At 42.6% G+C, this 25122-nt stretch overlaps 1 protein-coding gene across 5 annotated transcripts in view; it reads right to left on the bottom strand.

Annotated features, from left to right (window-relative positions):
• Positions 1–2504: 2504 nt before the first annotated feature.
• The window catches only part of LOC133387233 (disks large-associated protein 4-like), a 102332-nt gene continuing 79714 nt past the window's right edge, over positions 2505–25122 (bottom strand). For all 5 annotated transcript variants that reach the window (XM_061631587.1, XM_061631584.1, XM_061631585.1 and 2 more), the window contains exons 4-6: positions 21180–21397; positions 9678–9780; positions 2505–2847 (exon numbers count right to left, since the gene is read on the bottom strand). In XM_061631587.1, coding sequence (XP_061487571.1) covers positions 2563–2847; positions 9678–9780; positions 21180–21397 — 606 coding nt within the window. In that variant the 3' untranslated portion in view covers positions 2505–2562. The remainder of the gene's footprint in view (positions 2848–9677; positions 9781–21179; positions 21398–25122) is intronic.

The following is a 25122-nucleotide window of genomic DNA, read 5'->3' as shown; positions in this document are numbered from 1 at the left end:
CTAGTATCCTTAACAAACCACAGTTCCTAGGATTCTTTAGGGGGAAGCTGTGCATTAAATGTGCTTTAAATGTATGGTATAGATGTGACCATGCTCTGTGCTGGAATCTAGCCTCTAAATGTCTCCAGATTCCAGCCTTTGGGATTCTCCAGACAACTTGTGTATTGAGCATTCATCCTGATTTGCTTGCACAAAGCTTATGTGGAGATTAGATTATGTCTGGGCTTTATTAAGCATTAATTCCAATTTGTTTGCAGGGCGGTTATACAACGAGAATTCATCCTGATTCTATCCTGGTTTGCTTGTGTAGTGGATGGTTACATATCTTCCCATCAATTGTCTATCCCACATGTTTTTATGCATTTCCCATCTCACTATCCTAACTATAAAAGGTGTTTTTTCTTCACTCTTTCAATATATAGGTTTGAGCAGTTACTGTGTTTGTAGATAAATTTATTTAAGCATAGTCTGCTCCAGTATGTGAGTACTCCTGGATTCCAACTTGTCACTGGAGTCTCAAGTGTCTTCAGTGGCAATGAGAGCTTATGCCCAGCTTATGCTGGTTTGCCAGCTATGGCTGTTCCTGGATCAGGATAACCTGACCTCAGTTGTCTATGATCTGGCAACCTCCTGTCAGGACTACTATAATATGCTCTGTAAGGGGTTGCCCTTGAAGACAGTCTGAAGGCTGCAAGTAGTGCAGGATGTGGATGCAAGTTAGGTAAGTGGAGCAGCCCAGTGGTACCATGTATCAGTGGTTCTGAGAGCACTGAACCAGGCCCAATTCAAGGTATAAGTACTAGCATACAAGGGCCTAAATGGCTTGGGATCCAAGTACCTAAAAGAGCTCTTTCCCCAATATCAACCATATTGAGCTCTACAATCAGCAGTAGAGGCCCTGTTGGTCATGCTACCACTGGGGGCTACCTGATTGATGGTGACCCATGACAGGACCTTCTTGGTGGTGGTCCCCTGTTTGTGGAACACCTTCCCTAGTGAGGTATGTCAGTATCCCTCACTATTAACTTTTAAGAGAAATTTTAAAACATCCCTGTTTACTCAGGCATTTGATGACAGTCCTGTCCTTGGCAACACTGAAATAACAGCAACTCCTCCTCCTCTTATTCTTATTATTAATTACCCACACTTCACACAAAGGTTGTAACCCAGGGTGGGTTGCAACAACTTTAAAATACAACATTAAGACCAATTTAAAAGCAACCTAAAATTCCAAAATAGGGTGGGTCCTAAAAATACATGTCTCAGGTATCAAATTAGTCTGAGAGCAGGTGATTGTTTTTAGGAGTTTTGAAATGTTTATAGAAGGTTGTTTTTAATTGTTTTCAGAAGGCTGTTTCTAACTGTTTTTAGACATTTTAACTGTATTGTTTTAGTACTGACATGTTTTCCACCCTGGGCTCATCTAGTGGAAGGTGCGGAATATAATAACAATAACAATAATAATAATATGTGTATGTGTACTTGTGTGCATGTATGAGAGTGAGAGAACGAGAGAGCAATTTTTTAGAGCAAAGGGGTGCGCAGGGGAAGAGTTTTTAGTTCCTCCACCTGCTCAGTGTATTATCTCCTTGCAGCCTCTCCCTCATCATTATTTTTCTGCTGCCTGGACTCAAATATTAGAACTGAATTCATCTGGAAGAAAAATGATGGATGAGTGGAGGGGCTACAGTGAGGTGAGTGGAAGTTATGGGGAGAGTTCAACTCTCCTTCCTACATCTCCCTTTAGCTCTAAAAACCAGACATCCCATCCTCTGCCTGGATGCAGAACATGTTTTAAACAAGCAGGGCTGCTGCCATCACATGTAGTAAGCACCTTGGACAGCTCCTTGGAAGTTTGGACTAAAACCCTGAGCAGATTCACTGCCCCACTGACATCAGAACCACCAGCCTCCACTGAGTTTAAGTCAGCTTCATATTTTATGTATCAACTTTAATCCATGTTAGGGATTGTAGTTACAGTGCCAACATAACTGTAGTTATTAAAGTCAAATAATTTGGAATAAACGAGAGTGAAAGCAGTCCAGTCAACACTGAGCACTTAAGTCCCACTCATGTCCATGGGAGAGTTAAGAACCTGCTCAACTTTCCCACCAAAGTCAAGGCAAGGTACATGCTAGTCCTAAATATCCTGTCAATAGATGGTTAAGACTGTAGCTTATGCAGCTCCATCTCATGCATGCTTGCTCATTAAGTAAGTACCACTATATTCAATGGAGTTTTAAAAGGAAAAAGACGACAGCCATAAAAAATATATAACTTTGGCTGGATTGTGCTCTGTGATTTTTCAGTCATGTTATCCTCAGCAGTGTAGATACCTGGAAGGAATATTGGATAGACAGATACACAGACAAGAGTCCTAAATGCTTACAGTAACTGAAACCAGATCCAAATTCACCACTTAGTGTGTACGGAAACGCAGTCCAGAACTAAGTCACTGCTCCTGTTGAAACAACATTGACCTGGATATTTCTGTTGTGCTCAAAACTCTCTTTACAATGCTCATCACACTCTACCTGAGCAATGCCTGGTTGCCCCCTCCAGTTACATCCACCCCCTCCACTCTGCATGGTCAGACTTACTGCTGTTGCTGGGAAGAGTTCGACCGCCACTGATGCTGTTGGCTGGGGGTGGAGAGAGGGACCGAACAGAGACAGTGTCCTCCTCTTGGGAGCAGCCTGCCTGGATGGCTCGGAGGTAGCTGTGGCTCCGGGAGCGAAAGTAGCTGGGAAGAGGCAGGTCCAGAACTTCAACAGCAGCCGATTCTGCTTCACTGTAGGCTGTTTCACACATCCCCTCATATTCGTCATTCAGCTCTGGTTCTCTTGCCTGCAAGAACATAGCTGGTCATTCTCCAATGAAGAGTTCTTTCCCTATATCTCATGGGTCCCCCCAATTTTGTTTGAATACGTTTCTTGTGTTTGTAAAATGTATTAATTTATAAGTGAGGATGGGAAAACTTCCTAACTGTTGGAGCGGTATGACAATGGAAGCAATGACCTAGGGAGGTGGTGGGCTCTCCAACACTGGAGGCATTCAAAAGGCAGCTGGACAGCTGCCTGCTGGGTGTGCTTTAATTTGGATTTCTGCAGGGTTTGGACTCGATGGCCTTATAGGCCCCTTCCAACTCTATGATTCTATGAAGTGGCCATGGGCTCTTCTCCTAAATCAGGAATGGTGAACCTGTGGTCCTCCAGTTTTGCTGGACTACAGCTACCATCATCTCTGGCCATTGGCCATGCTAGCCGGGGGTAGTGAAAGTTGTCCAACAAAATCTGGAGAGCCAAAGGTTCTCCATCCATGTCCTAAATAATCTATTGTCTGGCTTTTGATACAAGTCCTTTGTTTTTTCTTGGTTTCACAGCAGGGGATAAACAACTTGCCACTCAGACAGCTACACAGACCACCAGCTATGTTGTGTGGTAGCCTGCAGGGTGCTTGTCTATATCCTTGTTTTGGCATTACCAAGCAGACAGCAGATTCATCAAGCTTCTGATGGGTCACTGTACATTGCTTTTCAGTTGTAATCTGCTTGGTGGATCAGAAGCTGGGCAGGAATACTGTGAGAGTAGCTCACTGATGCTATAAAGTTGTCTGAGATCCTCAAAGGATAGGCACATGGAATGTCCATGAATGAAGCTGTTGCATAGCCTAGGCACCCTCTCATGCTCAACAGCTCTTCCACTTCCACTTACAGTTCCTACTGAGAGAACTCAAATGTGATAATCTATTCCTGTATCATGTTTATAATTGGGAATAATTAATTCTACTAATTTCTGTCCTATCCTATTGGCATCAAGTCCTAACCTAAAAAATTCTTCTCAAATTAAGGAGCATGACAGCTCAGGGGCTAATGTTTTCCATCCTACTCCAATAGGCCCTACCTAGCATTTAAAGCCCTTCCAAGTATGATGTTATCTCATGTTTATTAATCAAGTCTCATGTTTGCCATTAATATTGGTGTTTGATACCAGTTGAATAAGGCATGGTCTATAATAGAGATAGCCAACCTGGTAACCTTCAGATGTTCTTGGACTACAAGTGGCCAATGTTCGTGGATGGCCAATGGTCATGGATGATGGGATTTGTCATCTAACAACATCTGGAGGGCACCACGTCGGCTACCCCTGGCCTCTACTTAATTTTATATCCATAATTTAAACTTTGCAGAGAATCAGTTCACCATAAACAGCACTGTAAAGTGCAAGGCCATGTGGTTTCTTAGCCTTCTTCACTTTGTTATTTGCCCTCTTTCCTGACCTTGATGTGTGGTCTAGACAGATTTTGAGCCAAGTTAGGCTTCATCACAGAAAGATTTTGCTTGAGCCTCATTGCAGCATTGAAAGGCAACAGGGAACATCCACCATCGCTAAACTACCTTGTACTAACAAGCCTGCCCTCTGCTACTCCACTCAGCTCGCCCCAGTTTCTCTTCCCTCCTCTCAATAGGCAGCCCAGCCTCAAACATCTCTAAAAGACAGCATACTTTAACCATTCAAGAAGCTAGACATCCACTGAGCACTCTAAAGTGCTTGGGGAGGGGCTACAGCTTAAACACAGGGCACACACTTTGCACACAGAAGGTCCCAGATTCAACCCCTGGCATCTCCAGGTAGGACTCAGAAAGAATTCTGCTAGTCAGTGCAGCCAATATTGATGGATCACAGGTCTGACTGTGTATAAGGTAACTTCATTTGTGCATGAAAGGGGCAGTAGAAGATTGCCAGATGGACGGTACCTGCTCTTCTTGTGTAAATATCTGTGGAATAAATGAAGGTTGTCCAAACATCTGGAAGAGTTGGAGAAGATTAAAGCATGAGGTATGGGGATTTCACTGCTTCAGCAAAGAAGCACTTGACAGGAATCACAGAGTGACAATGGTGACTGTATAACAGTTCTGGCCCAGTGACATCCACACCTAAGGCTCATGACCCATGAGACAGCTGACCAAACACAATAAAACAAAACTCCACAGGACCAAAACAACAACAAAATCAGACCCCTGGATACAGTTAACACTGTGGCAAAAACTAATTCTAAAACTACGTGATTAGACAATCTATCAGTTTATAGCAAAAGCCTGCTTTCTGGTTGCTGATAATGATAGTTTAGCGATATAAAATCTCAGTCAAAATAATATTCCGGAACAGTCTGGGAAATGGAACAAAAGTACATGACTCTACAGCGTTGGTAATGAATTTCTACTACCTACTCTGAGCCTTTACACATCTTATCATTCTAGATGTTCTTCTAGAGGGAAAAACATGAAAATAGTACAACACATTTCACACACTGAGAATGGCTATGTTCGTATATTGGTTAATTCTGCTCGCCATCAGTAGACTTAGTCCTTATCAAGGTATCACTGAGATTAATATTCTCAATTTAATCTACTAGGATACAGAGAGTATAGGCATTATATTGGTTGCTTTGTCGGACTCTACCACCATATCATAAAGATTTGCTCAAAACAACAACACACCTGAACCGACTGCAAGCAAAGATATACCATGATCTCAGCTATGATAAATACTCCCTTAATGCTAATCAGGGCACCCCAGCCTAGGTTATTTGTCTCAGCAAATACTACACTCCTTAATAGACTGGTTGCTGCCGGCACACTACATTTCTTCCATTCCATTCTCTTCCATTCCACTGGCCATCCAGACCTGCACAGAATTAATTAATTAATTAATTAATTAATTAAAAAATTAATTAAACATAAACATAAACAATGTGTCACCAAAAAGTGGACAAAAGAGGGAACAGATTTCCATAACATTTGCACATGCTAATTTATGGGTATAAATACAAATTTAGAAATAATGGGTGGCAGTCAATGCTAGTCCTATTCAGAGTAGACCCACTGAAATTAACAGACATGACTAACTTAGGTTTATTTTAATGTGTATACTCCAACTTAGTTGAATACAAGCAGAGCTTGGAAAAGTTACTTTTTTGAACTAATACTCCCATCAGCCCCAGCCAGCATGGCCACTGGCTTGGGCTGATGGGAGTTGTAGTTCAAAACAGTAACTTTTCCAAGCTCTGAATACAAGCTCATGACTGCAATGAGCAACAATACATCTCTCCATCTTGGGGAACACTGGTACCAAGTGACCTGTATGCCTGCTCAGTCTGCTGTCCAGGTGCTAAGTGCTGATGGCCAACTTAATGGCCCTTACTCTCCATTTGTTGGCTTCTTTATATTTCAACAAGATGAAGTGCCTTAGAAGGATAATGTGGCTTTTACTCTTGAGTGAATAAAGAAGTACTAATTTTGCAAAATGAGATGCTTTTGATTTACAACATCCATGACACAGAAGATTATTGCTTCTCACTGGACAAATATGATACAGCCTCTTTCCTGAGGATCTCAAATAGCTTCACAAAATATTTTTACAGAGGGAAAACCCATACAAATGAAGGATATAGACAAACATCACAAATGCAAAGACTGTACTAGTATTTGAATCTTACATGTGATTTTTTTTGCTGTTCATCAGCCACTCTGTCTCTAGCAGAACTGAGTAAATGCTGACTCCAGTAATATGTATGAATAACTTCTGCTCAATGATGTATTTACTCAGCATATAATGACGTACAGATCAACTTTTTCAGAAAGAGTTTGACATGGCAACTGCTGATCTTGTGAAGGTTCTGACCACCTGGCTAAACCCACTTTTCAAAAGATTTTTTTTCAAGAGTCACAGTTCTTAGGGTGGCCAGATGAAAAAGAAGAAAAGGCTCCTGAATTTTTAACAATTGTATGGAAGAAGGATTCCACTCCCCCCCCCCAAGCGCCTGCTGGAAAATAACTGACCTCTTCTACACTATGCAGGATCCTCTATTGCATCTCAGCACCCCAGTGACACTTGTGACATGTGTTTGAGTATTTTAAGGTTAATCACTGCTGCCAATGATTCCAGAACTGCTAAAGGCAGTGTGCAGTTTTATGTGGAAACAACAGCTTTCTGTGGTTGCATGGTGTGTGTGCACGCTGTTGTCGTTTTATTAGTTTGTTTTATGGTGTGATATATTTACTTCTGTTTTTAACAATGTTGTAAGTCGCTTGGAGACCTTTGGGTAACAAGCAACTGATAAATCTAACATAACAACTACAATAAGAATGTGTGTGAGAAAACGAGTGTGAGATATGTGTACTGGTGTGTAAGAGAGTGCATGAGAGAGATGTGTGTAGTGTGTGTGCTTGTGTGTAAGAGTGTATGTGATCTAGAACATGGTGATCCTTTTGTAACATATAGAACAGCACTGTATACTGTATGAAAGGAAACACCAAACAAAAAGAACTAGTAGTGAAGCAGGCTAGGTTTGAGAGTTTTCTCAGTTTAATTTTTGTTTAAGTGGGGTTTAATCTATTGCGCTAAGTTTTTTCCTGTAATCATATTGTATTTTAACTTTCTTACTGTGCAGTTCATTTTTACTTTGTATTGGACATCTCTGGAGTTTTATTTTTAAAGTTGTCAAGGCTGATGGCTCGTACAATAAATTTGAAGATGATGAGTGTGTGAGATGTGTGTGTGAGAGATGTGTGTAGGATGTGCACATGGGTGTGAGAGAGTGAGAAAGGTGTGCGTAGTGAATGTGCATGTGTGTGTGAGAGAGATGTGTGTAGCATGTGCACATGTGTATGAAAAAGTATGGAGTGGCCTCACCCACGTTTTTGTGTCCCCATGCTGATAAGGTCAAGAAGATGTCTGTCAATGGCTATTAGCTACATGAAACCTCCAGGTTCAGATGCAGAATGCTACTGATATCATTTGTTGTGAGACAAACAGAAAGGGAGGGCTGTTGCACCCTGCTGGCTTCCTGGAGGCATCAATTGTCCACTGTGTGAAATTAGATGCTGGATTAGATGGAACTTTATTCTGATCCAGCAGCATTCATCTTATCACCTTATATACTAAGAGTGAACTGATTCCCTGAGTGCCAATCCTTACACAGGCAACAAATGGCCCCATCTGTGCACAGGAGGTAGGTAACAGCTGGCTTGGGGGAAACACCAAGGTGTGCAGAAGTAGAATATAATTTTAGGGGGGAAACCCCAAAAGGGAGGGGGTTAACTCAAAAACATCCCAGTGGGGACAGAGCATGCTCAGTGGTCACAGAATGCTGAGTATTCATGGGGGGAGGAGGGGAGCAGGAGGGCCAGCTCTCCTATTAGGCAGAGTGAGGCAACCACCTCAGGTGACAGATGTGAGGGACAACATTTCTCTAAACTAGCCTGTTGACCTCAGGTGCCATGGAGAATGCTATCTCATTGTCAACGTTGAAGTAACTGCCAGTCTACTGAAGTAAACTGAGGCTGCATACACATCATACTTTTAAAGCACATCATACTTTTAAACCACATTCTCTCCCCCCCACTGCAAAAAAAATATAATTCTGGGAACTATAGTTTGTTAAGGGTCCTGGGAATTATAGCTCTGTGAGGGGTAAGCTATAGTTCCAGGATTCTTTGGGGAACAGTGTGCTTTGAAGGAATGTTGTGTACGCAACCTGAGATAACTGTCAATCTAATCAGATTCTGTATGCAGGGGCAGGGGGCATTGTGTTCTTTGCCTCAGGAAGCACAATGCCTTGGGCCCGCCTTGTGGGGAGGGAAAAGAAGGAAATCTGAGGGGACAGAATAGAATGGAATGGGAAAGGGCAGAGCTGGCTAGCTAGAACCATGAACAGGAGAACACATTACACACTGCAAGGTTCCAGTTGCGTTCTTATGACTGATTCCTATTGTTCCCACTCTGGCAATTTTTGCATCAACTGATAATCACAATTAATGCAATGACTATTGCTTCAAATGTTTACTTTAGTGTAAAACTTTAGGAAATGGTAACTGGAAACCAGATACCATGTAGCCTGGTTTTGGTGTGTGTGCAACAGCAGCATTCCCTGCATAATGCGGGTTTAATCATCTATGAATAACCTGTAATTTGCTGTGTCCACCATTGGGTAGGTGAAAGGACTCAGGTGTGCTGTACAACAGATGGCGTGCATCTTGCAGAAATGAGGCATGCTTGAGAATACCTGAGATCCACCCTATACATTTAAAGCACTCTCATACCACTTTAACAGTCATGGCTCCCCACCCACCCTGCCCAAGAATCCTAGGACCTGTAGTTTGCTAAGGGTGCTGCGAGTTGTTAGGAGACCCCTGACAGAGCTATAACTCCCAGCACCTTGATTCTTAGGGGGAAGCCATGACTGTTAAAGTGATATAAGAATACTTTCAATGTATGATGTAGATATGACCATAGAAACCCCACACTAATGTGCTCTGAATGTATATATAGGAAGTTAATGCCCTTCTAGCTGCTATGCATCTCCCTTTGTGGTATTTTCATGCCTAGCATATATAGAATGCCTGTGAGTCTCTCTGAGCTATTTGTGCTCAGGTGTGTACAGCATTAATGTGTGGTAGGAAGCAGAAGAGAGTGATTGCATGTTCTTAGAAACATTTGAATTACAAATGTGGGAAATGCAAACACTGTTTTAAGTTGTCAGTCCAGCAAGCGATCTCGTCTCAAGCCTGCTCTTTCACTTTGATAGGAACTCCTTTGCCTTTGGCCTCACTGCTCTCTCCCCACTCTGAGACTGGTCCTCCTTGTAGTCATAAACAGTTGTTTGCTGGCTCTCACCTGGCTGATGCAACTGGACTCGTTAAGGTTGTCCGTGATCTGGTTGTATTCTTCCTCCCAGCTTGGGAATTTGATCTCAACAGAATCAAGGCGGTCCAGACTTCTGTATAAAGACAGAGGGTCTTAGATTATGAGGATCACATAAAACTATAGGAGAGACAAAATCAGCTGTGGATCTCAGTGATGATCACGTATTGCCACCCTTCACACTGTCAACGGTTACCAACCAGAGAGTCCATCTCAAGCCTTCCCTAATACAAATCATCCTGTGCTCCATTTGGCACTAGACTCTTTTAGAATACATGGAAAGAAAAAACAAACAGAGCATTTAAGGATTAAACAATAGAGTTCACCCATGATGTGACATTAGGCAGGCGCCTCCTCTATATTGTTTTAGACACCTGCTGGAAACTTTTTTGTCTTGGCATACCTATCCAAACACATGATTTAGTTACCTATACTTGTTTTAAAAGCTTTACTGATTTTATCTTTGTTTTTGATGGTGATAGCTTGATGTGTACTTGCATTTAATTGGTTGGTGAATTTTAGCCCTGGTTTATCTATAGTTTTGTTTGTATACTGATTAGAGGGCTTTTTGAGCAAGCAGTTTATAAATTTTCTAAGTAAATAAATACTTTAATGAATACATTGAACAGACTAGCATGGCTGCCCTCTGGAAATCTCTATTTAAATTTTTTATTTGTTTTTGCCCTCATCCAGAATTTTGCCCTCATCTAGAACAACAGTTTACCTTGCCTTGGTCCTTCTTTGCTTGTTTGTTGTTAAAATAAGAACATAAGAAGAATCAGTATTGGGACCTGTACTTTTCAACTTGTTCATTAATGACCTAGAATTAGGAGTGAGCAGTGAAGTGGCCAAGTTTGCTGACGACACTAAATTGTTCAGGGTTGTTAAAACAAAAAGGGATTGCGAAGAGCTCCAAAAAGACCTCTCCAAACTGAGTAAATGGGCGGAAAAATGGCAAATGCAATTCAATACAAACAAGTGTAAAATTATGCATATTGGAGCAAAAAATCTTAATTTCACATATACGCTCATGGGGTCTGAACTGGCGGTGACTGACCAGGAGAGAGACCTCGGGGTTGTAGTGGACAGCATGATGAAAATGTTGACCCAGTGTGCGGCAGCTGTGAAAAAGGCAAATTCCATGCTAGGGATAATTAGGAAAGGTATTGAAAATAAAACAGCCGATATCATAATGCTGTTGTATAAATCAATGGTGCGGCCGCATTTGGAATACTGTGTACAGTTCTGGTTGCCTCATCTCAAAAAGGATATTATAGAGTTGGAAAAGGTTCAGAAGAGGGCAACCAGAATGATCAAGGGGATGGAGTGACTCCCTTACGAGGAAAGGTTGCAGCATTTGGGGCTTTTTAATTTAGAGAAAAGGCGGGTCAGAGGAGACATGATAGAAGTGTATAAAATTATGCATGGCATTGAGAAAGTGGCTAGAGAAAAGTTCTTCTCCCTCTCTCATAATACTAGAACTCGTGGACATCCAAAGAAGCTGAATGTTGGAAGATTCAGGACAGACAAAAGGAAGTACTTCTTTACTCAGTGCATAGTTAAACTATGGAATTTGCTCCCACAAGATGCAGTAATGGCCACCAGCTTGGATGGCTTTAAAAGAAGATTAGACAAATTTATGGAGGACAGGGCTATCAATGGCTACTAGCCATGATGGCGGTGCTGTGCCACCCTAGTCAGAGGCAGCATGCTTCTGAAAACCAGTTGCTGGAAGCCTCAGGAGGGGAGAGTGTTCTTGCACTCAGGTCCTGCTTGCGGGCTTCCTCCAGGCACCTGGTTGGCCACTGTGAGAACAGGATGATGGACTAGATGGGCCAGTGGCCTGATCCAGCAAGCTCTTCTTATGTTCTTAGAAGAGCCTGCTGGATCAGGCCTGTGGCACATCTAGTCCAGCATCCTGTTCTCACAGTGGCCAGCCAGATGCCTATGGGAAGCCCGCAAGCAGGACCTGAGTGCGAGAGCACTCTCCCCTCCTGCGGGTTCCAGCGATGGGTGTGATGCCATCCTTTAATGAACTCGATGTTATCCATTCTATTCAGTTATGAAAAATGATAACAAAAAGATAACAGGAAGAAAAGTAGAAGAAACCTATAGAGGTACATGCTAATCTAGTCAAGTCACATGATTCTGCTGCATTTGTTTCATTATTAGTTGTAAATCACCAACAAAAGATAATCCCTAAACTTTGTCTTGTAGCATTGCTTTGCTTTAAGATCAATTTTTGGTAAAAGATTGGTTTTACCCATTGTTGTTTTATTTATTATTTATTTATTAGATTTATATCCCAACCTTCCTCCCAGTAGGAGCCCAGGGCTGCAATTTTCATTTTGTGCTTCTCAGTTAGGGTGACCATGTGCCTTACGCTGCAGAGCATAGTCCTCTGTCTGAAGGGCTTTCCAGTCCAAGTCCAGCCTAAAGATAAAGAACTCTTAAGAAGGGTAACCAGGACCCTTGACGTTGCCCATCAGCACGTAGCACCTGGGCAGCAGACTGAGGAGGCACACAAGTCACTTGGTCATGGTCTTCCCCGCTATGCTGAGATACGTTGTATTACCTCCAGTGTCAGAGGCAGCATGCCTTGAAATACCAATTGCTGGGAAGCACAAATGAGGAGAGTACTGTTGCACTCATATCTTGCTTGTTGGCTTCCTATAGGCATCTGGTTGGCCACTGTGAGAACAGGCTACTGGACAAGATGAGTCTTTGGTCTGATCTGTGTCCTTTTTTGTCCTCATTTTTGCGGATGCATAATTGGCCACCCTACCTTTGATCCAGCAAGGCCAATCCCTGTCCAGAAACAGGCTTCTTCATGGACAAATCTTTCTGGATTGGATCCTGCATATGCAAAAGGATGTTGCATAATGGATAAACAACACCCTTGTACCTTGTACCTAGAACCTGGGGCTCCATGCATCATCCACTTTGCTGGATGGGGCCTGTGCCCAGAAACAGCACAAATGTCTGCGCAAACAGTGCCAATTAACTGTTTGGGAAGTCAGATGTGAAGGCTGATTCCAGGCACTCTCTTCTTACCTCTCTCAAAGGGTTTCCAGCTCATATTTATCTGTTGGATAATGCTGTGCACTGGGAATGCAACCAAGTTCAATGTCTCCTTCACTCCCCATTGCAACAGCATCCACATCATATTTTAAAAACTGGGCATGCAAGTCCTGCCAGATTGGAACACCAACACAGTAGTCTACGATCTGTGCTACAAATCTGTTGGATGCCTTACAAAGAGGTTTTTCGGCATCTTGCCCCCCATCCCATCCTCTGAAGCTTAAAGTACTTTTGAAACTCTTGCTAGACTTGGTGTTTCTAATGTAAACTGGTTGGAATAAAAGGCCCCTTACAATTGTAGCACTGACTTAGAGTAGTTATATTATCTACAAACATAGCACATTTATGAACCTGATCTGATGCATGTTACTGATGTGGAACAGCAGTTCCACTGACCTCAATAGGACTTACTGTGAAGAAGGTATCTGGGGTAAGCACACTTACTAATAAATATGTCCCTCTGAACTCAGTAAGACTTCCTTCTGAGCAAATACGCTTAGGACTGTGCTGTCTGCAGCATTTGCACTTGTTCATGACCACATGGGCTCTCTCTGTGTTAGGGTTTTTAGGGTTCTAAAAGGAGACTATGAGCCACAGAGAAAGACTGTGCTTAGACAAACACATGGCAGAAGTAGGGCATGTGAAGCCTTCCTGCATGACCCTTTTTTGGTGCAATAAATACACATTTGTTGCAGACAGTTTGCACCAGGGTAGTCCCTTTGTTGCAGGGCTATTGCAACAAAGCGATATCAAAGTGCAATATACTGTTGGTCTCCCTGCCTTCCGCCCTACCAGTCCCAATGGGCACCAGTCACCACCGCTGTTAAATACAAAAACACATTTAACATCACATCTAGTTTGGTCCTCATTTGTCACAAGGAAAGACTTACTATAATAACATAGACGTTAACCAGACAGAAAATGAAACATGAAATGGCCATTGGGTGGCAATAGTGCTCCACATACAGCCTGTGCATCATTGAGCAGCTTGTACTTGTCATGCTGAAGTATGAAACTGCAGGGGAACTCTTGCTTCCTCAAACTTATTTTGCTAAGCAAATCAAGACTCCAACAGACTGCATTTAAAACAAATATTGCTGTCATTGCTGGAAAGTGGATAGCTGGACAAAATAATGGAAGAAGGCATCCTGGGGAAGGGCCATAGCTTGGTAGTGTTACAGCATATGCTTTGTATGCAGGCAGTCCCAGATTCAATCCTGAATATTTCCATGCAGGTTTGGGAAAGAACCTTGTCTGAAAACCTGGAGAGTGCTGCTTGTCAGTACCCAGAATTCCTCAAACTAATGCCTTCCATTTTTTATTACATGTTGTATTTGTAATACATTTTGTATTACAACTCCCATCAGCCCGAGGCAGCAGCAGGGCCAATAATTGGGGTAATAGGAGCTGGAGTTCAAAATGTCTGGAAGGCACCAGGTTGTTGGGGAAGGCGATTTTGAGCTGGACAGACCAATGGTTCCTATGCCTGCAAGCGCAAAACCCTTTGCAGGGCTAGGATAACAGAGTCATATTTTAGCTACCTTTATCTAATTGAGGATGCCCTTCCACCCACCCACCCCTGGATCAGCAAGCAAACTGGGTCTGAACCTACTTCTTGATGCCTCATTTGTGAAAAGACAGGAAAAAAATCAAATCAGATAAAATAACATCTCTCTCTCACACACAGAGAGCGCTACAATAATTCTATGGGGTAAAAGTAAAATGCTCAGAAATGGTCAAAGTAGAGTAATAATAAATATCAGATTTAAGTTTTGTCTTGTTTTTTTTTGTTTTTTTTAAAGTTAAAAGGCCTGGGTGAACAGAAACATCTCCACCCAGCACAAGAAGATAACATTGTGGGTGTTAGGTGGGGCTCTCTAGGGATAACTTTCCACAGTGTGTTCTCTCTCTCTCTCTCTCTCTCTCTCTCTCTCTCTCTCTCTCTGTGTGTGTGTGTGTGTAACTAAAGTTCAGTGGGGCTTATGTTCAGATAACTGTGCATAGGACTGCAACTGCAATCACATCATATGTGATTCTGTCACCATTAAATCTAACTCAGTCAAACATTGTTCTGTTCAAGGAGGCTCTTTGACTCCTTATGCTTAGAGATAGCAAGAAACAGAGTGCATGGCCAGAATTATTGGCTTCTTAGTGCCGGCTGGAATTTTTATGTATTTGTTGTTACATTTATATCCCACCATTCTTCCAAGAAGCTCAAGATGGCATACATGGTTCTCTTGCTCCATTTTATCCTCACAACAACTCTGTGAGGTACATTAGGCTGAGAGACTGTGACTGGCCCCAGCAAGCTTCATGGCTGAGTGGGGATATGAACCCTGGTCTCTCAGGTCCTAGTCCAGCAGTCATCAGGAGCTTTGGGGTGAGGTGTCAGCAGTACACTGATGATACCCAGCTCTATTTCTCTGTAACATCTGAATCGGGACAGGATGTGTAAACCCTGGACCAGTGCTTGGGCTTGTGATGGGCTAGGTGGGGGCCAGTAAACTAAGTCAATCCTAGAAAGACGGAGGTGCTGTGAGTAGGTGGTTCCTGAGTCTGGATAATTGGTCAATTGCATGCTACTCTCTCTGAAAGAGCAGGTTTGTAGCAGAGCTTGGAAGATTACTTTTAAAAAGTAATAAATTACAGTTACAATTACATGGCCCAAAAAGTAGTAATTACCGTTACAAATACAATTGCTCTGAAAGTAACTGATTACTTTACTTTTCTCAAAAGCAATCACTACAATTACATTTAAGTTACTTAAAAAGACACGCCTACAATGTGCTGGCCTTGGCTGCTGTACATCTATGTAGCCTACAACAACATTAAAAATAAACACAAACATACAGAGGTAGTAGAATAATTCTTTTTATCCATAAAATAGCAATGGTGGTCTCTCCGCTGGTTGGGGAGGGAGGCGGAGGGCACTACTCAGATCTTTGCATGTCAAACCAAGTGCAACCCCCCCCCTCAGCCAGCAAGCATAATTTCTCTCACCTCCCGGACCCTGCCCTGCCACCAACTAAGGGACACTCACCCAAGCAAACATTTTCCCCTGAGATGCAAAAAAGTTAAAATACTGCAAATGCAGCACAGTAGCCAGAGAGGGTGGTAGAGGCCACTTTGTGTGCCAAGTGCACACATAGTATTCACTCACTCACTCACTCACTCACTCACTCACACACACACACACACACACACACACACACACACACACACACACACACACACACACACACACACACACACACACACACACACACACACACACACACACACACACACACACACACACACGTCATATTTCACCTCCACATTTCTTTATCTCCATTCTGCTGCTGCCTCCTTCTCCTCCTTTATCCATGTTCTTGCCCTCCGGCTCCGTTTTCCCTCCACCACCACCACCCATTTTTTTAAAACAATTGTTTTCTCCACTCCACCTCGTCTCACTCTCCACCCACTCTCTCGTCGTCTCCTACCCACCCACAGAGCATGAGGGAAGAGCGATGGTGCACAGAAGTCAAGTTTGAGGCACATGATTTTCATCCACAAATCAGAGGAGAAGATTTGCCCTGCTCCCCCCCAAGTAATGCCCAAAGGTAATGGTGGAAACATTACAATTATTCCACAAAAGTAATAAAATTACTCCTAGCTCTATTACAATCAAAATGTTTTTAACCCTTTTTTAAAAATATGTTTTTAAAGCTTTTTTAAAAAATGTTTGTAATGTTGTTTTATTTTAATGTATTTTAAGGTCTGTTTTTATGATGTTTTAAAGTGTTTTTAGCGCTTCTGTTTGCCGACCTGGGCTCTTGCTGGAAGGAAGGGTAGGATATAAATCAAATAATAAATAAATAAACAAACAAACAAATAAATAATGAATGAATGAATGAATGAATGAATGAATGACAAGTAATTTGTAACAAATCACTTCCAAGCTCTGGTTTGTAGTCTGGGGGTGCTGCTGGATCCATCATTGTCACCAGAGGCTCATATGACCTCAGTGGCTAGGAGTGCCTTTTACCAGTTTCAGCTGGTAAGACAGCTGTGCCCGTTTCAGGACCAGGATAGCCTGACCACTGTTGTCCATGCATTGGCAACCTCCAGGTTGGGTTACTGTAATGCATTCTATATGGGGCTGTCCTTGAGGTTTGTCTGGAAGCTGCAGCAGGTGCAAAATGTGATGAGGCAACTGGTCACTGGGGCAGTATATTGCCAACATGTTACCCCACTGCTGAAATAATACAAGGTGCTGGTTTTGGTGTACAAAGCTCTATATAGCTCAGAACCAGGATATCTGAAAGATCATCTTGCCCCTTATATACCCAGTCTATCACTGCACTCTGCAGGTGACCATCTTATCAGGAGGTCCATTCTGCAGAACATAGGAAGGAGGCCTTTAGTGTTGTGGCACCTCCCCTGTGGAATTCCCTCCCCTTCAACTTTAGACAGGCACCATCTCTGTTATCTTTTCGGCGCCTACTGAGGAGCTTCCTCTTTCAACAAACCAATTGTGTAGAGACCTTATCCCATTCTGCATCTGTTTTGGAATTGCTTTTTAAGTTTTTAAAGACTTTTTTTTAAAAAAGATGTTTTTAAGATGTTTTGTTTTTGAGATGTTTTAGATGTTTTTAGCATTTTGTCCCTTGTTTGCTGCCTAGGGCTCCTTCTGGGAGGAAGAGCGGGATATAAATTTAATAAATAATAATATGTAAGTCACTTTGAGATACTTGTGTAAAGTGACTAATAAGCTTTTTGAAAATAATAAATAATATTTGACCAATGCGGTTGCTGTGTCTGAAATGTAGCTGACCACAAGTCCCAATGTGTGGCAGCTGTGAAAAAGGCAAATTCCATACTAGGGATCTTCAGGAAAGGAACTGAAAATAAAACTGCCGGTATCATAATGCCATTACACAAATCTATAGTCTGACCACACTTGGAATACTGTGCACAGTTCTGGTCATCTTACCTGAAAAAGGACATTGCAGAGCTGGAAAAGCATCAGAAAGGGGCAACCAAAATGATCATGGGAATGGAACGACTCTTCTATGAGGGAAGGTTTGGGACTTCATTAGTTTTTTTAAAAAAAAGACAAGTAAGAGGGGACATGATAGAGGTATAAATATTTATGCATGATGCGGAGAAAGTGAACAGAGAAAAGTTTTTCTCCCTCACTCATAACACTAGAACTTGTGGACATCCAGTGAAGATGAATGCTGAAAATTCAGGACAGGCAAGAGAAAGTACTTCTTCACACAACACATAGTTAAACTCTGGAATTCACTCCCACAAGAAGTAGTGATGGCTACCAGCTTGGACGGCTTTAAAAGAGGATTAGAAAAATTCATGGAGGATAAGGCTGTAAGTGGCTACTAGCCACGATGGCTATGTTCTCTCTCCACTGTCAGAGGCAATTTGCTTCTGAATACCAGTTGCTGGGAATTGGAGGTGCTGTTGCATTCATGTCCTGCTTGTGGACTTCCTACAGGCATCTGGTTGGGCACTGTAAGATCAGGATACAGGCTCATGGCCCAATCCAACACGTTCTCTTTATATTCTTATATCCCAAATAAAGCAACCATCAAAATCTACCAGTTCCTGTTTGTGTAGCCAGCACATCCCCAAGTGTATTTAATTAATTAATTTGTAATTTTATAAACTTCCATTTCCATGACTTCTTGGGCAGTATGGTTCTGAATCTTTCTGTGCTGGTAAGGTTTGAGCTGCGTTACACAAAACAAATACTTGAAATACAGTAGCAACATTTCTCCCTATGTGGCCAGCAGATGGCACTAAGTCTCGTATTTTTACAAACTAGACAGACAGGTGACTTCCTTTACTGACCATTTACTGCATCTATCTCTTGGAGCCTTGGTTATTGCATTTAATGTGGACAGGTTGTTTTTGAACTGAAACTTTTCCCCCACTCTGGGAGTGAAAGAGCAGGGCACAGACAGGAGAAATGTTGAAAGCAAAGTATAGGACTTTAACTCTTTTGTTCTATTAATACTTATGGGAAATAAAGTGCACTTGGTCACCCTCCAGTCCATCCTACAATGGGCAGAAAATCATTAAGGGCCAGCTTGGATGAAGGAAATGTTTACAGGGATGCAAGTAAAATGAAATATTGGGAATACTAGAGGGAATTATACTAGTTTCCATGCTGTCTGTATGGCATGGGAAGTAGAAGAATTTTTTTTAAAAAAATTATTGGTTCCCATGGCCTACAAAGGGTGCCACTTTATTTTCCCAAATATTAATTTTTTTTAACCTGCAGACCTATAGTAACTCTGCTTGTAACTACTCCTAAACATGTGCAACTGAAATTACCACTTATTGTTTCCTTGCCTCCTCTTTTCCCCTTTCCTCTGTAGTTCCCCCATGTCAAATTTCAGATTGTAAGTGCCTCAGGGCAGAGATTGGAACTCTTGTATTCTGTAAAGTATTATCCACACTGATGACATGATATAAAAAGTATCATGCACACTGATGACATATACAACAACATCATTATCATTATTTATGGTCTCACAGTCTGTCATTTGTGAAATAACCTTTCCTTTACAGGCTGCTTCTCCCCCTACAAATCCATTTCCTCTATGCATCTCCCTTCCTTTCTTTTGTCTACTCCTCTAGCCACCAGTTCATATTCCCTGACTTTTCCTTCTCTCCTAGGAACATTTGAAGCTGCCATCAATACATTGACTGACAATACATTGAACCTGGCAGATGTCTACCACTGACCTCTACACCCTTCCCAACCACATATATGACATCATTCCACACTACCTGCAACTGCCAGGATTTTTCGGGCAATTGGGGAGACCCAAGTGACAAATGGCTTTTCAGTCCTTGCAGCTAAAGTGGGAATGAATGGCTATATGGATGCTGTTTCCAGTACTTCCTGTGTAGTAAATATAATTTATAGACTGGCCCTCAGTTTGCTCATTTTTGTCTGTTGTCTTGCAATCCCTCGGTCCCAGTTCTGAGTAAGCAGGTTTCAACATCTTATTCTAATAATTTCATTGAAGTTACAGGTCAACATTCTTTGCATCCTCATCCTTCTTACCATGGCTTGGAAAACCAGCTGTGAAAGGGAATTCATCTCAGCCCTTACTTAAGTGTACAAATGCTTTGCACTGCACTCTGGTCATAAGGGAAGGGTCTGTGGGACCCACCATCAGATGCTAAATACATAGTGCACCATATATAATGTGAACATTCTGGTCCTTATGGTGGTGATGAAAAGAACCAAGATTCTAGTGGAAAGCAGGAAGCTTCAGTGACCTGTATAGGTCACACCCTCAGTTCAGAATACTGTTCACAGGATGCCATTATATAGCTTACCTGTTTCAAATGCCCATACTTTTCCCATCTTACCTGCAGCCCTTTAACTATGTCTGGAACTCATGGATATAGCGCATGCTATACTTAATTTTATTTGGATTTATTGTGATATATTTTTAAATCACACTGCATGTGTTAGTTGACTCACTAATGCCAGGATATCCATATTATCAACAACTATTTTGTGAATGACCACTGTTAATTATGCCACTGTCCTCTCTTCATTTCATTTTCCTCTGACCTCACTGTTTACAACCCCCCCATGGGCAGGAATGGAAAGACCTGTCAATTTTGGTTCTCTCAGTTTCTCACTTTTCTAATTTAAATCCAGTTCTCTACATTTCTGCAGCAATCTGCAAATTCTTTTTTTAAAAATCCTTATGAAAATTCTCCACCATTTTAGTGTGAATTTCTCCAAACAAACACATTTTTGTAGGCACTTTGGACAATACACATTTTTGCAAGTTATTTCTCATCACATCATGCCTTTTTGCATGTTATTTTCACTCATGTATTCATTTTTATGCACACTTTCCCCTAATACATGCATTTTTGTAAATATTGTTTAGTTGGCGAACTATATCCCAAAATTCTAATAAATGCGAATTTCAAAGGATGACTGTGTTTTGGTTCTCATATTGTTTCGAAAAGTGTGAGTTTGAAATGTGAACTGAATCGTAATTCTCCCATCCCTACTCATGGGTATATATGTCAATAACTGAGGAATAACATTTCATAAGAGCATAAGAAGAGCTCTGCTGGATCAGGCCAAAGGCCCATCTAGTTTACCATTTTGTTCTCACAGTGGCCAAGCAGATGCCCTTGGGAAGCTTGCAAGCAAGTCCTGAGTGCAGTGGCACTCTCCCCGTCGTCATGCATCTGATGAAGAGGACAGTTAAGTCCATACATCCCACAACAAATTTGCTTCTCTTTAAGGTGCCACAAGTCTCTTTGCGGAGCTCATTTGAGCCATTATCACAGTGGTAAAGATGCAGGTATCTAGATAACACACCAGATCACATTGAAATTAGAAGGCGGTACCTGTGAGTGGTGCTCTGCTCGCCCAGTGATTGTTGAGTGGCCTTGAGGTAACTCTGCCTCCGTGCTGCAGTTTTTGGGGATGGCTTGGGGCTGGTTTCTGAGTCTTCACTGTCATCGTCCCCCATGGCTTTGATATAGCTCCCACTCCGCATGCGCCGACATGGGATTTCATTGTCTTTATCCCTAGTCAATGTATTATTCCAGTCTCCCTGAGGCACCTGCAAAAACAAGAGAACACGGTCATAGCATATAAGGAAAGAAAAAGTGGGGAATGGAGGGATGTATTGGAGAACTACAGAAGAGCCACCCATCAATTCATCTAACCCAGTCTACTATATCCTGGTGAAACAAATAGGAACCTTTCATAAATAACATGCACGTTACTACTTGTGTTAAATGGTGCATGCACAAAGCAATTCCTTCTTGGTCAGCTTAGGCTGTGAAGCAAGGCTTTTAGTCACCTCTTAGCCTATATTATCTATCTTAGTTAGTTAATCCTCAGCCTTGGCACTAAGTACTGAAGTGAAGCATTTTGTGTTTTGCTTACACTGGTCTTAAATTCTCTGGTCAGTGAGGCAGTGACAGAGCTATCTATCCAAGCACATGATCAAGAAGAAGAAAGATTTGTTTTCCCATCCTGTGCTACTTAGCAAATGCCATCCTTGCGTTACAAAACCAGCGAACTCTCAGCTGAACTGACCAAAGGCCGATACGACGAGACAGAAACAAATAGAAGGAAAATGCACTGACTGAGGGGGCTGCAGTGCTATCCCCGCTTACCTGAGGGCAAGATTATATTGAACTCAATGGGATTTACTTCAGAGTAGACATAAGAACACAATACGATCCTGCTGGATCAGGTCAATGGCCTATCTAGTCCAGCATCCTGTTCTCACAGTGGTCAGTCAGATACCTATGGGAAGCTCACAAGCAGGATCTAAGCAAAACACCGCTCTCTCCTCCTGTGCTTTCCAGCAACTGGTATTTGGAAGCATATTGCCTCTATGGAGGCAGAGCATAGTTATCAGTGGAGGCACAGCATAGCTATCATGGCTAGTAGCCATTGATAGTCCTATTCTCAATTTGTCTAATCGTCTTTTAAAGCCATTCAGGCTGGTGGCCATCACTGCCTCCTGTGAGAGCAAATTCCATAGTTTAACTGTCCTGGATCTTCTGACATTCAGCTTCCTTGGATGTTCCCAGAGAGTGAGAAAAACTTTTCTCTATCCACTTTCTCCACTCCATGCATAATTTTATACACCTCTATCATGTTTCCTCTCACTCACCTTTTCTGTAAACTAAAAAGCCACATATGTATAGGATTGTGCTGTAAATCTTCTTCTAGCATATAATTATAGCCTTGTTTCCCCATTTTTTAAAAAACAGCATAATAAGAACTGTGCTGGATTGGACCAAACATTCATTTTAACTTGCATTCTACACATATAGAAAGCTGCCCTACCAGGTCAGATTGTGTCCAACTAGCCCATTTCCTAGGAGTGGCTGGTATGGTGGGGCAATGCTGTGCTGCTGATCTCCTGAACTGGCTTCACTGGTGTGCCTGCGCAGCTCCAACATTGTTGCCACACCCACACTCTGTCCCAGCAAATGTCAATGAGACCACTGTTGGAGACCTCACCGCTGCCCTCCAACTGCTCTTTGTAAATTGGGACACCTGACCAGTCTGCTGTCCAGGTGCTGACTGCTGATGTGCAGCTTCAAGGCTCTTGCTCTCCCTTCTTATGGCTCTTTGTCTTTAAGCCGGACTTTGACCAGGCAGCCCTTCCAATAGAGGATGCCTTCAAATAGAGAACTGTCTTCTGTTAGGTACAGTACATGGCTGTTCTGATCCCATTGATCAAAGGTGAAAACAAGCTTCTTTTATGACACAGATAGGGAACCTGTGGCACTCCAGATGTCATTGGATTACAACTACCACCACCCCGACAACTGGCCATGCTGGCTGCACTGATGGTAGCTGGAATTTAACATTCGGAGGGCCATAGGTTCCCTATCCCTATCATATGAGATCTGGCCAAAGTGCAATCTTAGACTACACAGAAAACATTCAAAGGCTGCACATTTGCATTCATTTCATGCATGCCCTGCAGTGGCACCGTGTGCCTCTACAGGGGAGAGGAAAGCGGCAGGAGAAGAGGTCCATCATGGGCTCGTGGATGTTGCGTTCTCCTGCCTGTTCTTGTGGAAAGCAAAAAGGCTCCAGAGACAGATTGCCCTACTAACATTCCGGTATCTTGTTCTCCTCAAACCACCACTGGGATGATTGGCTTTGACCTTTCCTAATGAGGGAGACACAAACCTTCTGGAAGCACTTTACTGCCTTGGAGTCACGTCTGACTGGAGATTAGACTTTTGGGGTGGGTGGGGGTGGGAGTGGGAAGGAGGTGATTCTTGACCTGCCTTTCCTTCAACTTGTTAAATTTCATGTTGGGAAAAAGACTGCCTGCCTGGAGATGAACAGCAGGTCTCGCAAATGGCAGTATGTATTGCTGCATGACCAATGTAAGGCTGGGGAAGGGAAAGTGCAGCCAGGTGTAATCAGGAATCAGAGGAGACAGATAAAAGCACTCTGAAGGAAACAGAGGAAGCTCTTCTGCTCAGTACTAGCAGCCAAGTTTGGAGCTACTTCCTCGCTCTCTATGTGTAATATTTTTTCTGTACACTTCAGATTTGGGAAGCGTTTACTTAAAAATGTAAAGTGTGAATGAGATAGCCTCATGTTCAGGAAACACCCACATTTGTTTCCAGAGGGTAGCTGCTGCCTTTGTTTCTTGCTGCAAAAAAATAACAAAGAGTCTGGTGGCACCTTGAAGATGAACATATTTATTATAGCATAAGCTTTTGTGAACTGAGTCCACTTCATCAGATGCATGAAGTGGAAACTTAGTTGTCAGGAATACAAAGGAGAAAACGGTAAGGTGGGAGCTGAATGGCAATGATGCGCAAAAATGACAGCGATCATTAGAGATTACATGTATGTAAAATAGGCACACCTTGTATGGTAGAGATTGGTGATGATTTATTCAGTATTGCTGAAATGATAGTATTGACAATTGTAATGGGGCAGGGAACTACACACAAGGAACAGTCATGCCAGGGTATCTGTGCTTTCCAGAAACAGCTCACAGGGTGGGAAGGAGCCACCTTGCTACCTTGCTTCCTAGCAAGGGGGTCACTGTTGCTTACTGGGAGGGAGAGGGGCAGGAGGCGGCACCAGGGAGGTCAGCATGGGGCAAGTGCACCAGAGCTCCTGTCGGTGCATTTGCAGTGCACCAACCTCCCTGCCACCTCACCCTTCTCCCTCCTTGTAATCACAGCATTGCAGCTGGGAAGCTAGCGGGGAAGGACCATAGCTCAGTGGTAGAGCATCTGCTTTGCATGCAGAAGGTCCCAGGTTCAATCCCTGGCATCTCCAGGTAGGGCTCGGAATGTATCCCATCTGGAGAGTCGCTGCCAGTCAGTGTAGACAATACTGAGCTGGATGGATCAATGATCTGACTCAGTATAAGGCAGCTTCCTATATTTGCTAGTGGCTCCACCCCACCAGGCAGGCCACTTCTGGTGCTATCTATGACTGTTTCTTGTGAATGGTTCCCTGCCCCACTACAGTTATTAAATCAGGTTCCCTGAAGGGATTGTGGATTCCTCCCCCTTGTGTTGTTTTGGCTATATAAAGGCAAGCACTTGGAGACTTGAGATCACCATTAAGATATCAATTGGAGACCGTTAAAGGGGAGGGGGAGGGGAAAGAGGTGTCTTAAGCCTTTTAAATATCTGATCTAGTAGGATCAGAGTTGACCTTAGGGTAGCCATGCATCCTAATTTACTGGGGACAGCCCTCTCTTTGAAGGCATCCTCTATTTGAAGGGCTGTCTAGTCCACACCCAGTTCAAAGATGAAGAGAGATTGGAAGAGAGAGCCG

The sequence above is a fragment of the Rhineura floridana genome, chromosome 6, assembly GCF_030035675.1.
Source record: "Rhineura floridana isolate rRhiFlo1 chromosome 6, rRhiFlo1.hap2, whole genome shotgun sequence".
In the NCBI taxonomy this organism is placed as follows: domain Eukaryota; kingdom Metazoa; phylum Chordata; class Lepidosauria; order Squamata; family Rhineuridae; genus Rhineura; species Rhineura floridana.
Note: the sequence above shows the minus strand (reverse complement) of the source record. Positions and strands in the feature narration are given on the sequence as shown.